At 39.3% G+C, this 17,845-nt stretch overlaps 1 protein-coding gene across 2 annotated transcripts; it reads left to right on the forward strand.

Annotated features, from left to right (window-relative positions):
* Positions 1-133: 133 nt before the first annotated feature.
* LOC146386925 (serine/threonine-protein phosphatase 6 regulatory ankyrin repeat subunit C-like) lies at positions 134-17,483 on the forward strand. 2 transcript variants are annotated; one of them, XM_084928163.1, is made up of 28 exons: positions 134-289; positions 1,145-1,228; positions 1,352-1,430; positions 1,579-1,649; positions 1,741-1,941; positions 2,221-2,308; positions 2,944-3,086; positions 4,457-4,669; positions 4,763-4,841; positions 4,952-5,066; positions 6,833-6,915; positions 7,018-7,129; positions 7,356-7,424; positions 7,499-7,639; positions 8,115-8,171; positions 8,467-8,578; positions 8,673-8,744; positions 8,846-9,047; positions 9,240-9,327; positions 12,344-12,461; positions 12,590-12,809; positions 12,998-13,085; positions 13,184-13,267; positions 13,677-13,822; positions 14,058-14,140; positions 14,460-14,542; positions 15,107-15,198; positions 15,300-17,483. In XM_084928163.1, exons 1-28 carry the CDS (start codon positions 263-265, stop codon positions 15,488-15,490), a joined length of 3,141 nt encoding a protein of 1,046 aa, XP_084784289.1. In that variant the 5' UTR covers positions 134-262; the 3' UTR covers positions 15,491-17,483. The 2 variants fall into 2 exon arrangements, 1 of the variants encoding a protein (XP_084784289.1); XR_014800253.1 differs by lacking the exon at positions 15,300-17,483 and having other exon boundaries at positions 14,058-14,241; positions 15,107-15,197.
* The last annotated feature ends 362 nt before the right edge of the window (positions 17,484-17,845 follow it).

The following is a 17,845-nucleotide window of genomic DNA, read 5'->3' on the forward strand; positions in this document are numbered from 1 at the left end:
ATAAAAAAAATACGAGACCAAATATCTGACCAAAATTTACATTACTAACATTACTACTATTAACATTACGTCAAAGACAGCCAAAGAAAAAAACCCACTTAAATCACGTTTCTTTAACTTTTCTCGCGATGTTCTGGGAGCTTTGCTGTATACAATCCCAGCTGCTATCTAAGCTAAAGCTAAATTAGCTGCTACTTATTGATTGCAATGTAGTCAAGTTCACCCCAAGTATCAGTGAAGGGGCTTCACGGGTGGTTGGGATATGGAGTTAAGAAATATCAAGGACCAGGTAGTAAATACAGCTTTTTCTGAACTTAACATTAAATAACCTACCGGTTCTCACAACTGCAATCAGCTGGCTAGTCATGTTAGCGGCGTGACGAGCAAAGTTTTCTGCAAGGATGGCTAATGTCACAGACTCCTCAGCCCGTAAAGATACATGTAGTTTAAGCTGGAGTTTCTGTAGAGTTAGATGTCTAATGCATTAATCTTGCAATGTACTTAGAAACTGTATTATTATGATCATTGATATTCCTGTAAATACAGTTGAAAACCCACAAAAATTATTGTAAATATACATTTCACATATATTTGTCGTTTGTACAGTGGTTAGATTTGATTAGTCCACACTTAATTACGTGCCACTGCATTCTGAATATTCCCAGTAGGAAGAAAATGGATGTGTGGGTGGACGTGCTTGAGACAGTTCAGTTTATTTTTCTTTAGTAACATAAGTGACAAATTAAAATACTTGTTGTATTTTCTTCGGCTGTCTTTGAAGCAGGCTTCATAAGTCTAATTAGACTTTTTACGAAAGTCAACTGAGTCATTGTAATCTTTCCTGTACAGTGAATAACAAATTTATTACACCAACTGTCATAAAACAAGAAAACACAGGTATCTTAATCAAAAACTAATGATGTGCTTTACAATTTTTTTCAGCTTTTTTGTAAAAAAGTACATTTGAAACTTTGTGGGTAACCACATTACTTATATTTTAGCGTTAAAAATATAGCTTTGATGAAAGAGGTTGTGCATGTATGTATTTATGTCCCTGTAGTTTTTGATTTTCATGTTGAATTAGTCCTATATGTATATATCTACAAAAAAGTTGTTTGATTTACCTGTACTAACTTTCTTTCAGTCCCCATTGGTCCAGGCCATATTCAGCCGGAACACAGAAGATGTGACATTTTTACTGAACCACGAAGAAGATGTCAACTCACTGGTAGTGTTACTCAGTTTTAATTCAGGAGTTGTGTTACAAATTACAACATGCTGAAGGCTACTTGCGATTGCACATTAAATTTGTATTTAGACTATAATTTTATATATTTTTTTTAAATCTCAGGACCAAGAACAAAGCACACCACTACATGCTGCTGCTTATATGGGCGATGTCATTGTTATGGACCTACTTATTAGTTCAGGTAAAAAACAAAAAAAATTGTGTGGTTGTAAGAACAAAAATATTTGTTGTAATGACTGATATAAATTAGTCATGTGCAAAAGAACTGTAATACCTCAAAACTGCACAAGCAATAAAACCTAGTTTTGCTTTTTTGTGCTCTCTTACAGGTGCAAATGTCAACGCCAAGGACCAGGGGTTGCTGACTCCTTTACACCGAGCAGCTGCCTCAAGAAATGAAGTAAATTACTATTGTCAAATGGATTTTAAAAAGTCAGTGACAGTTAGCTCTTAATGTTAGACTTATCCTTTTATTTTGTTTTTCCTGTCAGAGGGCTGTGGAGCTATTGCTGAAACACAAAGTAGAGGTTAATGCACGGGACAAGTTCTGGCATACACCCCTGCACATGGCAGCTGCAAACTGGGCTACAGGTTGTGCCAAAGCCCTGATACCACATGTTTGCAGCCTGGATGTAACTGACAAGTCAGGAAGGACACCGCTACATCATGCAGCGCACAGTGGTCATGGGGAGGTAAGCTGAAGAGTCTTTTTACTGACGTTTAACTATTTTAAAACTATTAAAAGCTATCTATTTATTTGGTGTTTTTTAATAGGTAACATTTATGATATTTTATATTATTATATATAACATTTTACATTGATTTTCATTAGGAAAGCGAATGATACGTTTCTGGGGTTTGGGTAATTGTTGCAGCACGTTTAAAAAAAATTACCTGTTAAGTTGTATTCATCAGCATAGATGAGTTTACATAGACGAAGTGGCTACATCCTGATATTGTGCCTTTAACAGATGGTGAACTTGTTCCTGCGTAAAGGTGCAAATGCATGTGCCAAGGACAAGAAGGAAAGACAAGCAGTCCACTGGGCTGCATCCCTCGGTGAGGAGAGACACTCCTAACAGACACAAATGTATCTTGAATTTAATTTTCTTTTATGAGATTTAAAGAATAACAGAAGTCTTCTAGTAACTAACAGTATGTACAAACTGGAATGGATTGCCCTTGACCTTAACAGTGGGATGCTTTTGGGATAAAATAACACTTTCTGTTGTCATCACCAGTTTATGTTTTGTGCTAGGCTGAAAACACAATTGTAAGTGTGCAAGAGTCCTTTAACAGAAAGGAGAGGAGAGGTCAGAGGTTTAAATGTGAGATATTTTAAATCTTTATACAGTAGTTTCTATATGTTGACAATACACACCACACTTGTAACAATCATAGTTTTTAAGTTACAAGTCTTTCTGTCAACTTTCGACCAGTAAATTATTCAGTTGACCTTGAAGTTTTTTCAGAATTCATTCAAAACTTTTCTTGTTTATAGACAAGATAACACAGATACATTCAAATGCTACCAAACACATAACCAGTGTATTCAAATGAGACCAGCTGTTGGCCAGACTGTGTGCCGTTTAATCCAGCTGTGTAACTAGCAAGTGTTGAGATGTACTAGCGTCACAAATATTTGTAGTAAATATGAATCTCTCGCTCTTGTTTTTTTTCTTTTTTTTTCTAAGGACATTTGGAGGTTGTGAAGCTGCTGTTGTCTCACAGTGGAGATGTGATGTGCAAAGACAAGCGTGGTTACACTCCACTCCACGTTGCAGCTGCGGGCGGACATTTAGACGTAGTCAAATATCTGCTGAGACTGGGGGTGGAGGTAAAGTCTACTGTGGTTGGGATACATTGCTTTTCCCACAATATATCCTCCGAAGAACTGAAGAAAAAAAGTATCTTTCAGTTTAACTTTTTGTTGTGATTTCCTGCCTCTTTGGCGCTAAAAGAGGCCATGAGATGTCAATGAAAAGCCCAGGATGTCCTCTGTTCAGCACATCAGGACTTAGTATGTTAGCTTAAATAAATCAAAAGAGAGTCAAAACAAATTTCCATTACAGAGGAATAAAAGAATAAGCTGGATCTCAGGAGGATATAGTTGGTATTTTTTTTTAATGTTTGGTTTATTATGTGCAGGACAAAAAGTTTTAAATATGTTTAAGCTTTCTGCTGAGTTTCTTTTTCAGAATTAAGATATTGAGACACTTTCTGCTCAATTTTAAACCCCAAACCAGACAGTCAGTGGTAATAAATGGTTTGATAAAAGGTTAGGCATAAATAACTTGTGTTGTGTGGAGCTCCAGGATTGGCTTTATGTTGTTTTCCAGGCTGTACCAACACTTATGCTGCTGCATTGTGAGTGAATCCAAAATAGATGCATAAATTCAGTACTTGCCCCCTTCCTGATTTCCTTTTTTTTTTTCTTCGCACATATGTCACACTTACATGTTTCAGATCATCAAAGTTTTTAATTAGACAGAATTAAACAGAAATAACCAAGGTAAATACAAAATGTAGTTTTTAAATAATGATTTCGTTTATGAAGAAAGAAAAAACTATTCAAACCTACCTGGCCCTGTTTGAAAAAGTTAATGCCCGCCCTTGTTTCACTATGAAATAACTCTGAATAATCATGTTTTTTTGGAAAGCTGAGTTCAAGTTCATTACTGCACCCAGACCTAATTAGTGCCAGACCCACTGAATCAAGAAGTCACTTAAATGGAACCTGTCTGACAAAGTGAAACAGGCTAAAAGATCTCAAAAAGAAACGCATCATGCAGCGAGCTAAAGAAACTCAACAACTGATGATAAGTCTGGAAAGAGTTAACATTTCCATTTTTACCCATTTATAAATGGCTATAATAGTGTTTTTCACATAGGGCCAGGTAGATTTGTATACCTTTTTCCGCTTAATAAATGAAATCATAATTTAAAGACTGCAGTTTGTATTTACTCAGGTTATCTGTCTAATATTAAATTTTTTGATGATCTGAAATATGAAATCTGGAAGGGGGCAAATACTTCATTACATTTTTTATTTCTTTTTTAAAACCTCACATATAATGATCTACGTCAGCCGCCCACTGATATAATCTGCAGTATTTCTTGGGCATATGGCTCTTGTTATTTACAGCAAACTGTTTTATACTCCATCGGTTTATGTATTTGTCTATATATTTTGATATCTGCTTCCAGATTGATGAGCCCAACATTTTTGGGAACACAGCGCTCCACATGGCCTGTCACACAGGGCAAGACACTGTGGCCACTGAACTGGTGAACAGTGGCGCCAGCATCAACCAACCCAACTACAACGGCAACACACCATTACATCTGGCAGCCGCCTCCTCCAGCGGGGTGTTGTGTCTTGAGCTCCTAGTCAACAATGGTGCTGATGTCAACGTACAGGTTAAAAGGATGATAAATAAGAACATAATCATCTATTGGTTGAGGGGATAATTGGCTGGAAGACTGAATGTTTTCTTTTTGTCTAATAAACAGAATAAGAAAGACATGAGCCCTTTACATATGGCTGCAATGCACGGACGCTTCACTGGCTCACAGATTCTCATCCAAAATGGTAACAAAGTGCAAAATATTGTGTAATATGACTGATAATGAAAAGGGTTCTTAAAATATCTAAGCTCGAGAGACACCTATCCACGCATTTTTTCCCTCCCACTTACGCAGGGGGAGAGATCGATTGTGTTGACAGTAATGGAAACGCTCCTCTTCATGTTGCTGCCAGACATGGTCAGGAGCTGCTGGTCAGTACTCTGCTGACAAACGGTGCTGATAAAGGCAGGTAGGTCTGTGAGTCATTGATCAGTTGTATAAAATGTATTCAAAATTATGACATCCTTGCCTCCTCGCAACCCCCTTGCAGTGACTCTGTCGCTCTCAAGTAGCTTTCCAACTTGGCACATACAGTGGGGCAAAAAAGTATTTAGTCAGCCACCGATTGTGCAAGTTCCCCCACCTAAAATGATGACAGAGGTCAGTAATTTGCACCAGAGGTACACTTCAACTGTGAGAGACAGAATGTGAAAAAAAAAAAAAATCCATGAATCCACATGGTAGGATTTGTAAAGAATTTATTCGTAAATCAGGGTGGAAAATAAGTATTTGGTCAATAACAAAAATACAACTCAATACTTTGTAACATAACCTTTGTTGGCAATAACAGAGGTCAAACGTTTACTATAGGTCTTTACCAGGTTTGCACACACAGTAGCTGGTATTTTGGCCCATTCCTCCATGCAGATCTTCTCGAGAGCAGTGATGTTTTGGGGCTGTCGCCGAGCAACACGGACTTTCAACTCCCGCCACAGATTTTCTATGGGGTTGAGGTCTGGAGACTGGCTAGGCCACTCCAGGACTTTCAAATGCTTCTTACGGAGCCACTCCTTTGTTGCCCGGGCGGTGTGTTTTGGATCATTGTCATGTTGGAAGACCCAGCCTCGTTTCATCTTCAAAGTTCTCACTGATGGAAGGAGGTTTTGGCTCAAAATCTCACGATACATGGCCCCATTCATTCTGTCCTTAACACGGATCAGTCGTCCTGTCCCCTTGGCAGAAAAACAGCCCCATAGCATGATGTTTCCACCCCCATGCTTCACAGTAGGTATGGTGTTCTTGGGATGCAACTCAGTATTCTTCTTCCTCCAAACACGACGAGTTGAGTTTATACCAAAAAGTTCTACTTTGGTTTCATCTGACCACATGACATTCTCCCAATCCTCTGCTGTATCATCCATGTGCTCTCTGGCAAACTTCAGACGGGCCTGGACATGCACTGGCTTCAGCAGCGGAACACGTCTGGCACTGCAGGATTTGATTCCCTGCCGTTGTAGTGTGTTACTGATGGTGGCCTTTGTTACTGTGGTCCCAGCTCTCTGCAGGTCATTCACCAGGTCCCCCGTGTGTTTCTGGGATCTTTGCTCACCGTTCTCATGATCATTTTGACCCCACGGGATGAGATCTTGCGTGGAGCCCCAGATCGAGGGAGATTATCAGTGGTCTTGTATGTCTTCCATTTTCTGATGATTGCTCCCACAGTTGATTTTTTCACACCAAGCTGCTTGCCTATTGTAGATTCACTCTTCCCAGTCTGGTGCAGGTCTACAATACTTTTCCTGGTGTCCTTCAAAAGCTCTTTGGTCTTGGCCATGGCGGAGTTTGGAGTCTGACTGTTTGAGGCTGTGGACAGGTGTCTTTTATACAGATGATGAGTTCAAACAGGTGCCATTCATACAGGTAACGAGTGGGGGACAGAAAAGCTTCTTACAGAAGACGTTACAGGTCTGTGAGAGCCAGAGATTTTCCTTGTTTGAGGTGACCAAATACTTATTTTCCACCCTGATTTACGAATAAATTCTTTACAAATCCTACCATGTGGATTCATGGATTTTTTTTTCACATTCTGTCTCTCACAGTTGGAGTGTACCTCTGGTGCAAATTACTGACCTCTGTCATCATTTTAAGTGGGGGAACTTGCACAATCGGTGGCTGACTAAATACTTTTTTGCCCCACTGTACTTACCAAACGTAACAATGTCATCATCTCTTCAGACAGGGAATTAATGGGATGCTTCCACTGCATTTGGCGGCACTCTACGGCTTTCCAGACTGTTGTCGCAAGTTACTGTCTAACGGTGAGAATCTGTTTTGAGTCACCCCGTTTCAGAATCACATTTCTTTCTTGTTACATTTTAATTACTAACACCAGCTCGTTTCTGTTGTTCGTCTTTGTTCAGGCCAGTTTTACAACATGGCGCCAATGCTGACGAATGACCAAAGTGTGGGGTTCGACATAAACATGTTAGATGATCATGGAAGGACGTGCCTGCATGCAGCTGCATCTGGAGGGTGAGTGAGCGATACACTACAAATGTCAAAGGAGGGTAAAACTATTGTAAAGATTGTAATGCCAATTATTTGTTGTGTTGTTTTCCGAGTCATAAGGTTTGAGGCAGAAATAAATCAACAGAAAATGACCTTAAATGATAAACTTCAGAAATATTTGTGAGCTATGCACTGCACTTGTGAGACACTTGGTTCTCAGTTGAAGTCTTTATTTTTTTTTATTTTGCAGGAATGTCGAGTGTGTTAATTTGCTGTTAAGCAGCGGTGCTGAGCTGGATATAAAAGACAATTTGGGAAGGTAAGCAGTCCTGAATGGCCGGAGGAAAGAACTGAACTTTGGTGTTACCTGATGTGTCCTGTTTTGCTTTGCAGATCTCCTCTGCACTACGCTGCAGCAAATGGGAACAGCCAGTGCACCATCTCCCTGGTGAGAGCTGGTGCAGATGTCAATGAGCTGGATCTGACGGGCTGCAACCCCCTGCACTATGCTGCTGCTTCACACACCTTCTGTGGGTAAGAGTCTTTACTGACATTTTAAATTTGCACATTTCACTCAACAACAGGAAAGCATGGATCCATCCTACTTTGTATAAATCGTTCAGGCTGCTGATGGTGGTGTAACGGTGTGGCAGAATTTTCTTGACTCACTTTGGACCATTTTGCACCAATTAATATTTTTTAAACACCACAGCCTACATGAGTATAGCTCCTGACGATGTTTACAGTGTACTTATCTTCTGATGGCTCCTTCCGGCAAGATAACACACTCTGTGACAAAGCTTGAAATTTGTTTTCCTGAACATGACAATGAGTTCACTGCACTCAGACGACTTCCAGTAAAGCACCTTTGGAGTGTGGTGGAACGAGAGATGCTCACTGTGGATGTGCAGGCGACAAATCAGCAGCAACTGTGTGATGCTGTAATGGACCAATATGAGGAATGTTTCCGGCACCTTGTTGAAGTAGTGCTCATCTTTTTTTTCCACAGAGGGGATCCAAACTCTGACTCAGACGTCAACGTGGAAAAGCAACATGAAGCCTCTCTGTAAGTCATATACGTCACATTTATATATTATACTGTTTGTGCTTTACCATGCAGAATCTAGAGTAATTATCATTTTAAATTAAAATTACACAGACAATTGGAGGTAGTTTGGGTAACTTTTAGTAATGTTCTTTATCAGGAATTATTTAAAGAGTTGATAAGAACAAAATCAGAGGTCAGAAAAATGACTTTAATGGAACTTGACGTTAGTTCACAAAGACACAGACTTGTACATTAACGTACATTAAACTCTTGTAATGTTTAAGTGTTGAGACTGTGAACTTGTTTCGTTCAGGTGTTTAGACTACTTGCTTGACAACGGGGCGAACCCAACTCTGAAGAACAGCAAGGGATACAGTGCTGTTCACTATGCAGCTGCTTATGGGAACAAACAGCATTTAGAGCTGGTCAGTGGTGTCTTCTCATTTTTCATTTAGTTCATACATTTTCTTTTTAACTGACTGCAATCTGGACCTATTTGGAATTCTGTTACTTTTCCAGCTCTTGGAAATTTCTTTCAACTGTCTTGAGGAGGCTGAAAGTAATGTTCCAGTCAGTCCTTTGCACTTAGCTGTGAGTATAAAGTAAAAACCTTGAAAATTATGCAACTAGCAGAGGTCCTGCTAGTTTACATGCTTTCAACTGTATTGTCTTCATGCATTTTGTCACTGCAGGCATATTTTGGCCACTGTGAAGCTCTGCGTTTGCTTTGTGAGACATTAGTGAGTCTGGATGTGCGGGACATTGAAGGCCAAACTGCTCTCCACCTCGCTGCTCAGAAGGGCTTCTCCCCATGTGTAGAAGTACTGTTGAAACATCAAGCCTCCTACACACTGAAGGAGCACAAGCACAAGTGGACAGCTCTTCACACTGCAGGTGTGTGCATATCAGTACATATTTGTGCCCATACAATAATGCTTAAGTGTGTTTATCTTGTATTTTTTAGTGCCCCATTGATGGATTTGGGTTGATGTTGTTCTGAAAGTAACTTTTTGGTTAAGATTTGTTTTTTCTTTTAAACTTAAGACCAAATGTGTTTTTATCTTTGTGTCCCTTCTGCTCGAGCAGCTGCTGAGGGCCAAGTGGACTGTATCCTCCTGTTAGTTAACATGGAACAAAGTGCTGACATCATTGACAGCCCAGACACACAGGGACAGTGAGTCACTTTGCATCTTTTAATTTGTGTTCCGTGTATTTATTTATTTATTAGTCACGTAAACATGGTTATTTGTGGGCGATTTTAATTATTTATTGTGACATGACACTTATAAAGTAAATAGGCTTCAGCAGTGTGTGTCATGGTCCAACCAGATTTAATTGTCATTAAACTGATACTGATTGCGTGATAACAAGGTAAGCGCAGAAAGGAACAGATTTTATCAGACATTAAAGCAATGGTTGTGTATATTGATAATACATTGTCTTTTAAGGTAGTAAAATAAAATATGAAGATAAACAATTAAGTATTGAACATCTACGAGAAACCGCAAAAGGATGCAAATAACCATGAGGGATTTATGCTTCTGTGAAAAGCTGAAGCAAAAGTCATCGTGTCATGCAGTCTGAGGCTATTGTGATTGGCCTGTTTCTTACTGTCGATTCCTCCTGTGCATTTCTGGCTACTTTGTTGCAAAAACTACTGGAACATATGTGAGGGAATGTAAAAAGAAGTGAAAAACTCGAGTGTCAAATATGATTAGCTTTCGTTGAAAAAACAAAAAAAAAAAAAACACTGATCACTGAGACACACGGTGTCTGAGCGAACACCATGTGTCTGAGTGTGTTCGCTCAGACACATGGTGTCACAAACTCCCTGAGCGGTCCCTTGGACCACTGAGCAACAGCAGACGTGTGTACTGTGGTCATGCCAGCATTGAATCCATCCAAGTTACATGGTTTATTAAAACAATGAAATTACAGCATTTATGTTAGACTACTTTTAATTAACTGCTTTAGCCCACTTACAATAAAAATTAAAAAAAAAAATCTTGTTCATGACCTGTGTAGTATGTTAACACTATTGGAAGTGAAAATAACTTGAACTCCAATTTTGAAAACATAATTTTCTATCTTTTTTTTATTTTTATAAAGCTCCGACTTGTATTATGAGTATGAGTCTGTGGTCTGGAAGAGAGTCCTGTAACTCCCTGTCTGCAAAATACAGTATATAAAGACCAATGTTGGGCAATTAATTATATAGTTACTTCTTCAACAAAGTAAATGAGTTTTGCAAACAACAAAGTTTTTTGCAGCTGTTTACCTAAAAATGCAGCCAAGGCGTTTTTTTTTGTTTTTTTTTTAAATAAACATTTCAAACTATTTACAGAACAATCAGCTGTTCTGCATCAAATCTGATGCCATACAAATTATTTGTGCCACTCCAAAAAATAATTTCTATCCACTATAATATAAAGGAGAACAACAGCCTGATACCTGCAGGCCTGACAACAGGAGATGTATCACTACTGTAACACCTGTAACATTCAGCAGTCGCCTCATTGTTCTGACACACACAACAAAACCATTTACTACACACTAACAGCACAAGATTTGCGCTAAACGTCGCACATCTCTCAGAGATGTGTCACTCCTAAAACTTCCCCCCTGGATTGGTCAACATGGTACATTTTTCGACCAATAGGAAAGGGCGGGTTTTTTTCTGGTGTTGTTTCTGCTCACAGGCGGAGTTTCAAGCGTTTTCTTTATAAGACGCCGTTTTTACCGTTTTTTCCCGCAGTAAATATAAACAACGATAGTATTCAGGAAGAAAACCAAACATTACATATATTTTTATCATAACTCTGGTTTTACGTGGCCTATCAACACAATTTAAAAACTGGTATGAAGTCCACACTTTTTCCGTCAATTGTTCCTCTGTCCTGCTCACATCTCCAATGGTTGTACACGTTGTCATTAACGTGGCTTCACTCCACATCAGCCGCTTTGCTAGCTAAAACACCGGTGTCGGCACATAAGGACGCTGTCATAGCCTGTCAGCGACGTTGATTAGCTGCGTATATACGAATGTGAATCGCGTTATTGGCTGGACTATGGGATATGGTGGCATCGTTGTAATCCCATACTGGAGCAGCCAATCACTCACTGACTAACACTGCAAAACAGAATTGTTAAAGTATTAATTTCAATTCAGGTTAGATTTTTTTTTTTTGTGCGCAACGCAGATTTTCTGTGCGCAGAGACCGTGCCAGCAGTGCGCAATTGCGCACGTGCGCAGCTTAGAGGGAACATTGATCACCACAAGGAGTGAAGACCTGTGAGGAGAAAATAGTCCCAGTATTGTGTTTGTTTTTATTGGGCTGGCACTGATTATAAAACAGCCTCTTAGGTTCTACAAAGATTCACCACATAAGTCTAAGGCTACGTTCACACTGCAGGTGTTAATGCTCAATTCCAATTTTTTGATCAAATCCGATTTTTTTGTCTGGTTGTTCACACTACAAATAAAATGCGACAGCAAATGCGCTCTAGTGTGAACCCTCAAAGCGCCCGCATGCGCAAAAGAAGACGTCACACACAACGCGCTCTGTTTAGACCCAGAGCAAACAATATTGTTTGACTGATGGCTCTTAATATAAAGACTTTGGACTTTACGTTTCCCAATTTTTGCTTTAAGTTATTTTGTTATTTACATAATAATGTAAATAACCTAATAATTATCCTTATTGCTGTTTTAGAGAGGAGCGGTGCTTCAAAGAATAGTTGCAGATTTCTGTCAGAATCTGCAGATTATACAGTACAAATAAAATGTTCACGTTGTCTTCCCAACAGTTTCACTGACATCTACACTGGATGGCCAGGAAGCGTTCACGATGTCTTATTGGGCGCTTCTCCAGCGCTGATAATTGGCGTCTGTCTTGTGTCAGTGACGTAAAAGATGTATTTAATGCGACTTGACCATTCAAACAGCAGTCGCTTTCTAAAACATCGGATATGTATCAGATTCAGTAACACATACGAAAGTGACCCAGATCTGATTTGAAAATATCGGATTTGTGCCGTTCACACTGTCATACCATGATCGGATATGGGTCGCATAGGGTCAAAAAAATGGGATTTGATGCGCTTTCGCCTGCAGTGTGAACGTAGCCTAAATCAGCAGATAGTTGAAGTGACAGAATCATGCCTACAACTGAATTCTGCTTGTTGTACAGGACGGCTCTCATGCTGGCAGCTCTCGGTTGCCACATCGACTGCGTCCACATACTGCTGGAGAAAAATGCAAAGCCTGATGCTGCAGACAAACAAGGCTTCACTGCTTTACACCGAGCTGTGAGTGTGTGCATGTCGCACATCACTTTTTTTCATTGCACTCAACAATTATTGCAAATAGAAGATTATACCTTTACCACCACCCTCATGCCTCCTGTCACATGATATCTTGTGTACTCATCCTGCAGGTCATAATGGGCAGTGAGGAGTGTGTGTCTGCTCTGCTGGAACATGGAGCTTCTGCTCTGTGCCGAGACTCTAGGGGGAGGACCCCGCTGCACCTCGCAGCATCCTGCGGTCACACGGAGCTGCTCCGCTCTTTGCTAAAGGCTGCAAAGAAAGCTGACCCTCTGGACTCCATGCTGGACTACAAAGGCTACACACCCACTCACTGGGCTGCCTACCACGGTGAGACATCAGAGCAGCACTTCATGTCAAATGAGCAGTTTATAATTAAGCCGTTTTAACACAATAGACCTGCCTGTTCATACATCATTTTTGTGTATCAAGAGACACTGCGTTTTATTGTGCATTAAGTCATTTAAATAAAAATGTAAACATCAATTATGTCTCTATTTGTTTCCAACCTTTCTCAGGTCATGAAGGATGTTTATGCATTTTACTTGAAAACAAACTTTTTAGCATCCAGGAAGGAAGTCTCTTCACCCCATTGCACTGTGCTCTGTGAGTTATTATGTGCACACACATGCTTTTTAGAAGTCAGCTTAAATAAATCTAGTGTAGTTCTTCACATTTTAAACACCTCTGTTTGCCACATGCAGAGTTAAAGGGCATGAAGCTGCAGCAGACCTTCTAGTGAAGACTTTTGGCCCTCAAATTGTCAGCATTAGTGACGCCAAAGGAAGGTAGGTAACTTTCATTCAGACGGTTTCATACAACACAGCCAGCAGGTGTCAGTAAAGTTAATGTAATAGTTTTAGGTTTATTTTACACTTGGCATACATTTCCCAGCAGTCATAATACACTGCTCATATTATTTTTTATGATTGCTACTCATTTAAAAGTGGCGTAATTTGAGATGTAAAGTGTGATTTTTTTTTTTTTTTTTCCTCTGTATTACATAAACAGGCTCTAGGCTGCTGAAGAGCTACTGATACTACTACTAGAGCTACAAGTTATTTTGTATGATTCGGTTTTAATGGATTTTTTAATTTTTTGCATCACCTTTCCCAAACTGGACAGTGTTTTCTCCTTCGTGGGCTGTGAACATTTCTGCTCATCTAGTATTTTGATGTGTACCTTGCTTGAGTTCAGGACCCCACTGCATGCTGCTGCATATTCAGGGAACGTTGCTGGGCTGCAGCTGGTTCTGGCCCAGGGAGCACAGGTTAATGCTGTGGACCACTGTGGATGCTCTGCTCTGATGGTTGCTGCTGCCTGTGGACAGACCAGAGCTGTCGGTATGTGTGAAACAAGGAAGTCCTTTGAAATGTTTTTGTTTCTTTCTGCACCTGGAAACCTTTAAAAACTATCTAGACTATTTAGAGCTGGAGAGCTTCTTTTCTCACATCCCTCAGTGATGGTTTTTTTTAATAAACCAGTTTGTTCCACTGTTGCACTGTCATGTGAAAACACCAACCAACAGCTTGGGGTGTAGTAGTCTGGGTTTGTTGATGTTTACTTCCTGTATTTCAGAGTTCTTGCTGAACAAGGCGACCCCAGACCTGACCCTGGTGGATTTCAGTAACAACACAGCCCTTCACTTAGCCTGCAGCAAGGTCCCATACACACAAACAAATGGGTGCACTAAATGCATGCAGTGTCACACAAATAGTTGCATGAGTGTAGCAGGAGATCAGTTTAACATCCATCACATAAGGTGATTAGAAATGTAATGCATGAAAATCAAGTTTAATATGTATCATAACTGTTGTTTGTCGGCCTGTCTGGAGTATAATTATGATTTAATTTGAACTAATTATAATAGTAGTTGTTCTTATATGAAACCTGCAGTGGCTCATAATACTAAGTACTTGTTCTGAATTTCAGTGAATAAAGCGGGTGGTTTTAACAACATTAACATGCTTTATTCTGCAGGGTCATGAGATGTGTGCCTTGTTAATCCTGGGAGAGATCACCGATTCCTCACTCATAAATGCAAGAAACAACGCTCTCCAAATGTGAGTTGTCTTGACGTAGCAGTCAGCTGATCTCCATAAACAGTTATCAGCAGAGTCTGTGGAAGATTTTTGGCACAAGAAGGTTTCTGGTTTCTGTTTGTTGTCCAAGTATTATTGGCTGGCCACACTGGAAGCCCAGAAACATATAATCATGGTAAAAAGAAAATACACCTTCCCTGACAAAATAAAAAAATTGTCTTATCCTTAGCAGGTCTTAAAATGACCAGTGTGAGACATGACCTATTACACTTTCTTCTTTTTTAACAAAACCTAAGCCAAACAGAACCGGTAAGCAAAGTGCACTCTTACTGCTTCCAGGTGCTGCTAATCAAATAAAATTGATTAACTGATTCTCAGCAAGCATGAGCAGCTCTATAAATGTGAAGGTTTTGGCAGTTTTGCCAGTCTGGAGCATTCAGTTGTGTGTTAACACGATGTCATGCCTTGTTCTGCAGACAAAGAGAAAATGTGACAAATCTGAATGTCTGTTCTGAAAAACATAAATCTCACTGTAGTTTAATCTGTCCTCAGTGCACTGTAGTCAGACCTTTTATTCTCATGCAGGCCGCTTCACATTGCAGCAAGGAAAGGTCTGGCGACTGTTGTGCAGGTGTTACTGAGCAGAGGAGCAGCAGTCATGGCTGTAGATGAGGAAGGTAGGTTGGGATTATATTTCTGTGATAAGAATACCAAAGCAGGTATGTTCAACCTGCGGAGGATTGTGTGGGTTACTGATTTGCCTTTTTATCCTCTGCAGGCCACACACCAGCTCTGGCCTGTGCCCCGAACAAAAACGTAGCAGAGTGTCTGGCCCTCATCCTTTCCACCATGAAGCCTTTCCCTCCCAGAGAGGCTGGTCCTAACACAGCCTCCCACTTCAGCCCCATCCTGAAGAACTGCACTATCGCTGCCTCCTGCGGGGCCAGTGGAAACCTGTGCCATGCCTGAGCACAGGACCATCAAATTCACACTGTCAGTCAGTGTTAGCCTGTAAGCCACTTTTGTGACAAAAATGCAGCTTCATCCCAGCGTAACCCAAAGTCACCATGAACACCTGTGGTCATGCATAGCTTTTTTTCTCTCGTGTCATGGCATTTCTATACATGACAGCATATGCTTGCTCGCCAGTAGCATAAAACCTAGTCTTACTCTAATATTAGCTTTCACATTATTCTCTCTATTAAGAGTGTAGTTATTTTAATGAAGTACTAATCTTTAGATATGAATGGAAGGTTTAAAATAAGCACACAACACAAGCCTCCCCACCTGAACCTCATCCACTATCAGTATTTACTTTTATTTAAGCAACATAATCTCAAAACTCCATGTTTGTCTTCAGTTGATACGAGTGCACAGATGCTCAGGTGTTTAGTGTGTGTGCGTGTGTGTGTGTTTGGCTTAGTTTTCATATTACTAGATGCTGCTTCTAAATATAAATATTTTAATATATCTAACAGGTGCTGTAAACCTTTTATGCAATTAATAGCACTATTTTCTTATCCTACGCAAGGTGTAGCAAACACTACACTGATAAAAAGCCACCTATTATTCTGATATTATCATGATTTAAAACTTCAGTTAGCCTACCAGCCATAAGCATGTTTATAGTTTAAATGAGAATTTAACAAGTTTAGTGTATATAGCACTCTTAAAATGAAGTTAACCTTGAAAATCCCAAATTATTGGATTAACCTCAGGTCAGTGTGTACTGTAATCCCGGTGCAATAACAAGCACTGCTCAGACTGGATGTTACATACTCGTATAAACTATGAGTAAAGTATATCAGTTCAATAATCCAGACAGAGAAATGTCAAATAAATAATCAACGCATTAGTTGCTGTGAACACTTTAAATACATTTAAAAAATTTCACAAGGCTTTAAATGTCGAGTAGAAATAGTAATTGTTGAATTAATTTCGAGTCCCAAAGCATCTTTGAATTATTTTTTCTCATAAACGTTTAAAGACCCAAAGATGATTTCAATCTATCACAAACACACACATTTGAGAAGTTGGAATTAACAGATACCCAGCTTGTTTTTTGTTTGTTTTAATGACATGCTTTATTATCAAAAATTCATGTTTGATTTAATCAGTAAAGCATGAACAGTTAGGTGAGTTATAAGGGGTTTTGTTTTTGTCTATACAAGATCTCAGTGGGGAAGAAACCCAAAGTCACAGCACGTGTACAGGAGCTAGCGTTGATCTGTTCCTGTTAAACATTTGCAAACTTTTGTCATTGTTATAAAGAAAATTGGTGACCACAAATGAATTTAGATACATAAAATTATCTGTGCTGCTACAAACAAGCCTCACTGCCTCTCTCTTTAAAGATCAAACTTTTTATAAATAGTGTTGTGCATCAAATGTTTGCCTTTTTTTTTAAGTCGAAGTCAAAGGCCAGACCTGCAGCTCAGCTGATGCCATTTATCCAAAAGATATTTTCTTCCTAGTTATAGCTGCTGTGTTATCTTAAAATGCCTTTAAACTATTTGCACTCTGACATCAAAGTTTACATTTTAATGAGGGCATCCTTCCTAGGGTTATGGTGTTGTGTTTGGATTAAAATAGGGAGAAAAAAATCTGTTAGGCATTTCTAAACACAATGTGTAGTGAAATGTTGTGAATAACTTCAGGAATTGCTCTGTTGCAGCGTTTCATGTGAGCAAACTGTGTCTTCCGTACAAGTTACTCAAATTTGAGGATGTCACAGCTTGAAAGTGTGGTTTGGTTGTGGCTGGCATTCATAATAGGCCGGAATAAATGAATCACCACCATCTGAAGAAGTCTTGCTGTCTTTATTTTATTATTTCAAAATCTTATTAGAGTTTGATAAATGGAAGCACCCATCTGGGCTCAACGTCTTGTCTGCACCCTTGTGTTCTTCCTTAGAGATGATGCCCGCTGTGTAAGGAAACAGATTTTTGTGCTGGCTTGATTCATTTTTGTCAAAGAAACTTTGAATACATCAGATTAGATTTATATGAAAATCTTTTTAATTTTGGTTTTCAGTTCAGTTAGTTTCTTGAATGAATTTGCTTGTTACCCTTTTATTGTATTAAATATTACTTTTAGTTTTGTTTATTTGTTATAGCCTGATCTTTAGCTAATCTGGAGCTGTGTGTTACACTATTCCTCTCTCACACCAACTCTCTGATTGGTCTCCATGAATCTTGTATTTAGCGCCAAAATTTGAAACTTGTGATTAAGTCGAAATGTTATGATACCTAATGGGACATTTTGAGGTAACTCAAAATTTTGACCTGTGAATGCCCAAAAAAACAAAAGTGGGGAAACACGCTT

This window comes from Perissodus microlepis, chromosome 5 (genome assembly GCF_051167445.1).
Source record: "Perissodus microlepis isolate ML-2025 ecotype Zambia chromosome 5, ASM5116744v1, whole genome shotgun sequence".
Taxonomy (NCBI): domain Eukaryota; kingdom Metazoa; phylum Chordata; class Actinopteri; order Cichliformes; family Cichlidae; genus Perissodus; species Perissodus microlepis.

Bases quoted from the DNA above. Each gene is read 5' to 3' on its own strand.
- LOC146386925 (XM_084928163.1), top strand. From the start codon at position 263: ATGGAGTTAAGAAATATCAAGGACCAG. The intron at 7,130-7,355 runs GTGAGTGAGCGA...TTTATTTTGCAG, and splicing joins CATGCAGCTGCATCTGGAGG to GAATGTCGAGTGTGTTAATT. The intron at 13,086-13,183 runs GTGAGTTATTAT...TGCCACATGCAG, and splicing joins ACCCCATTGCACTGTGCTCT to AGTTAAAGGGCATGAAGCTG.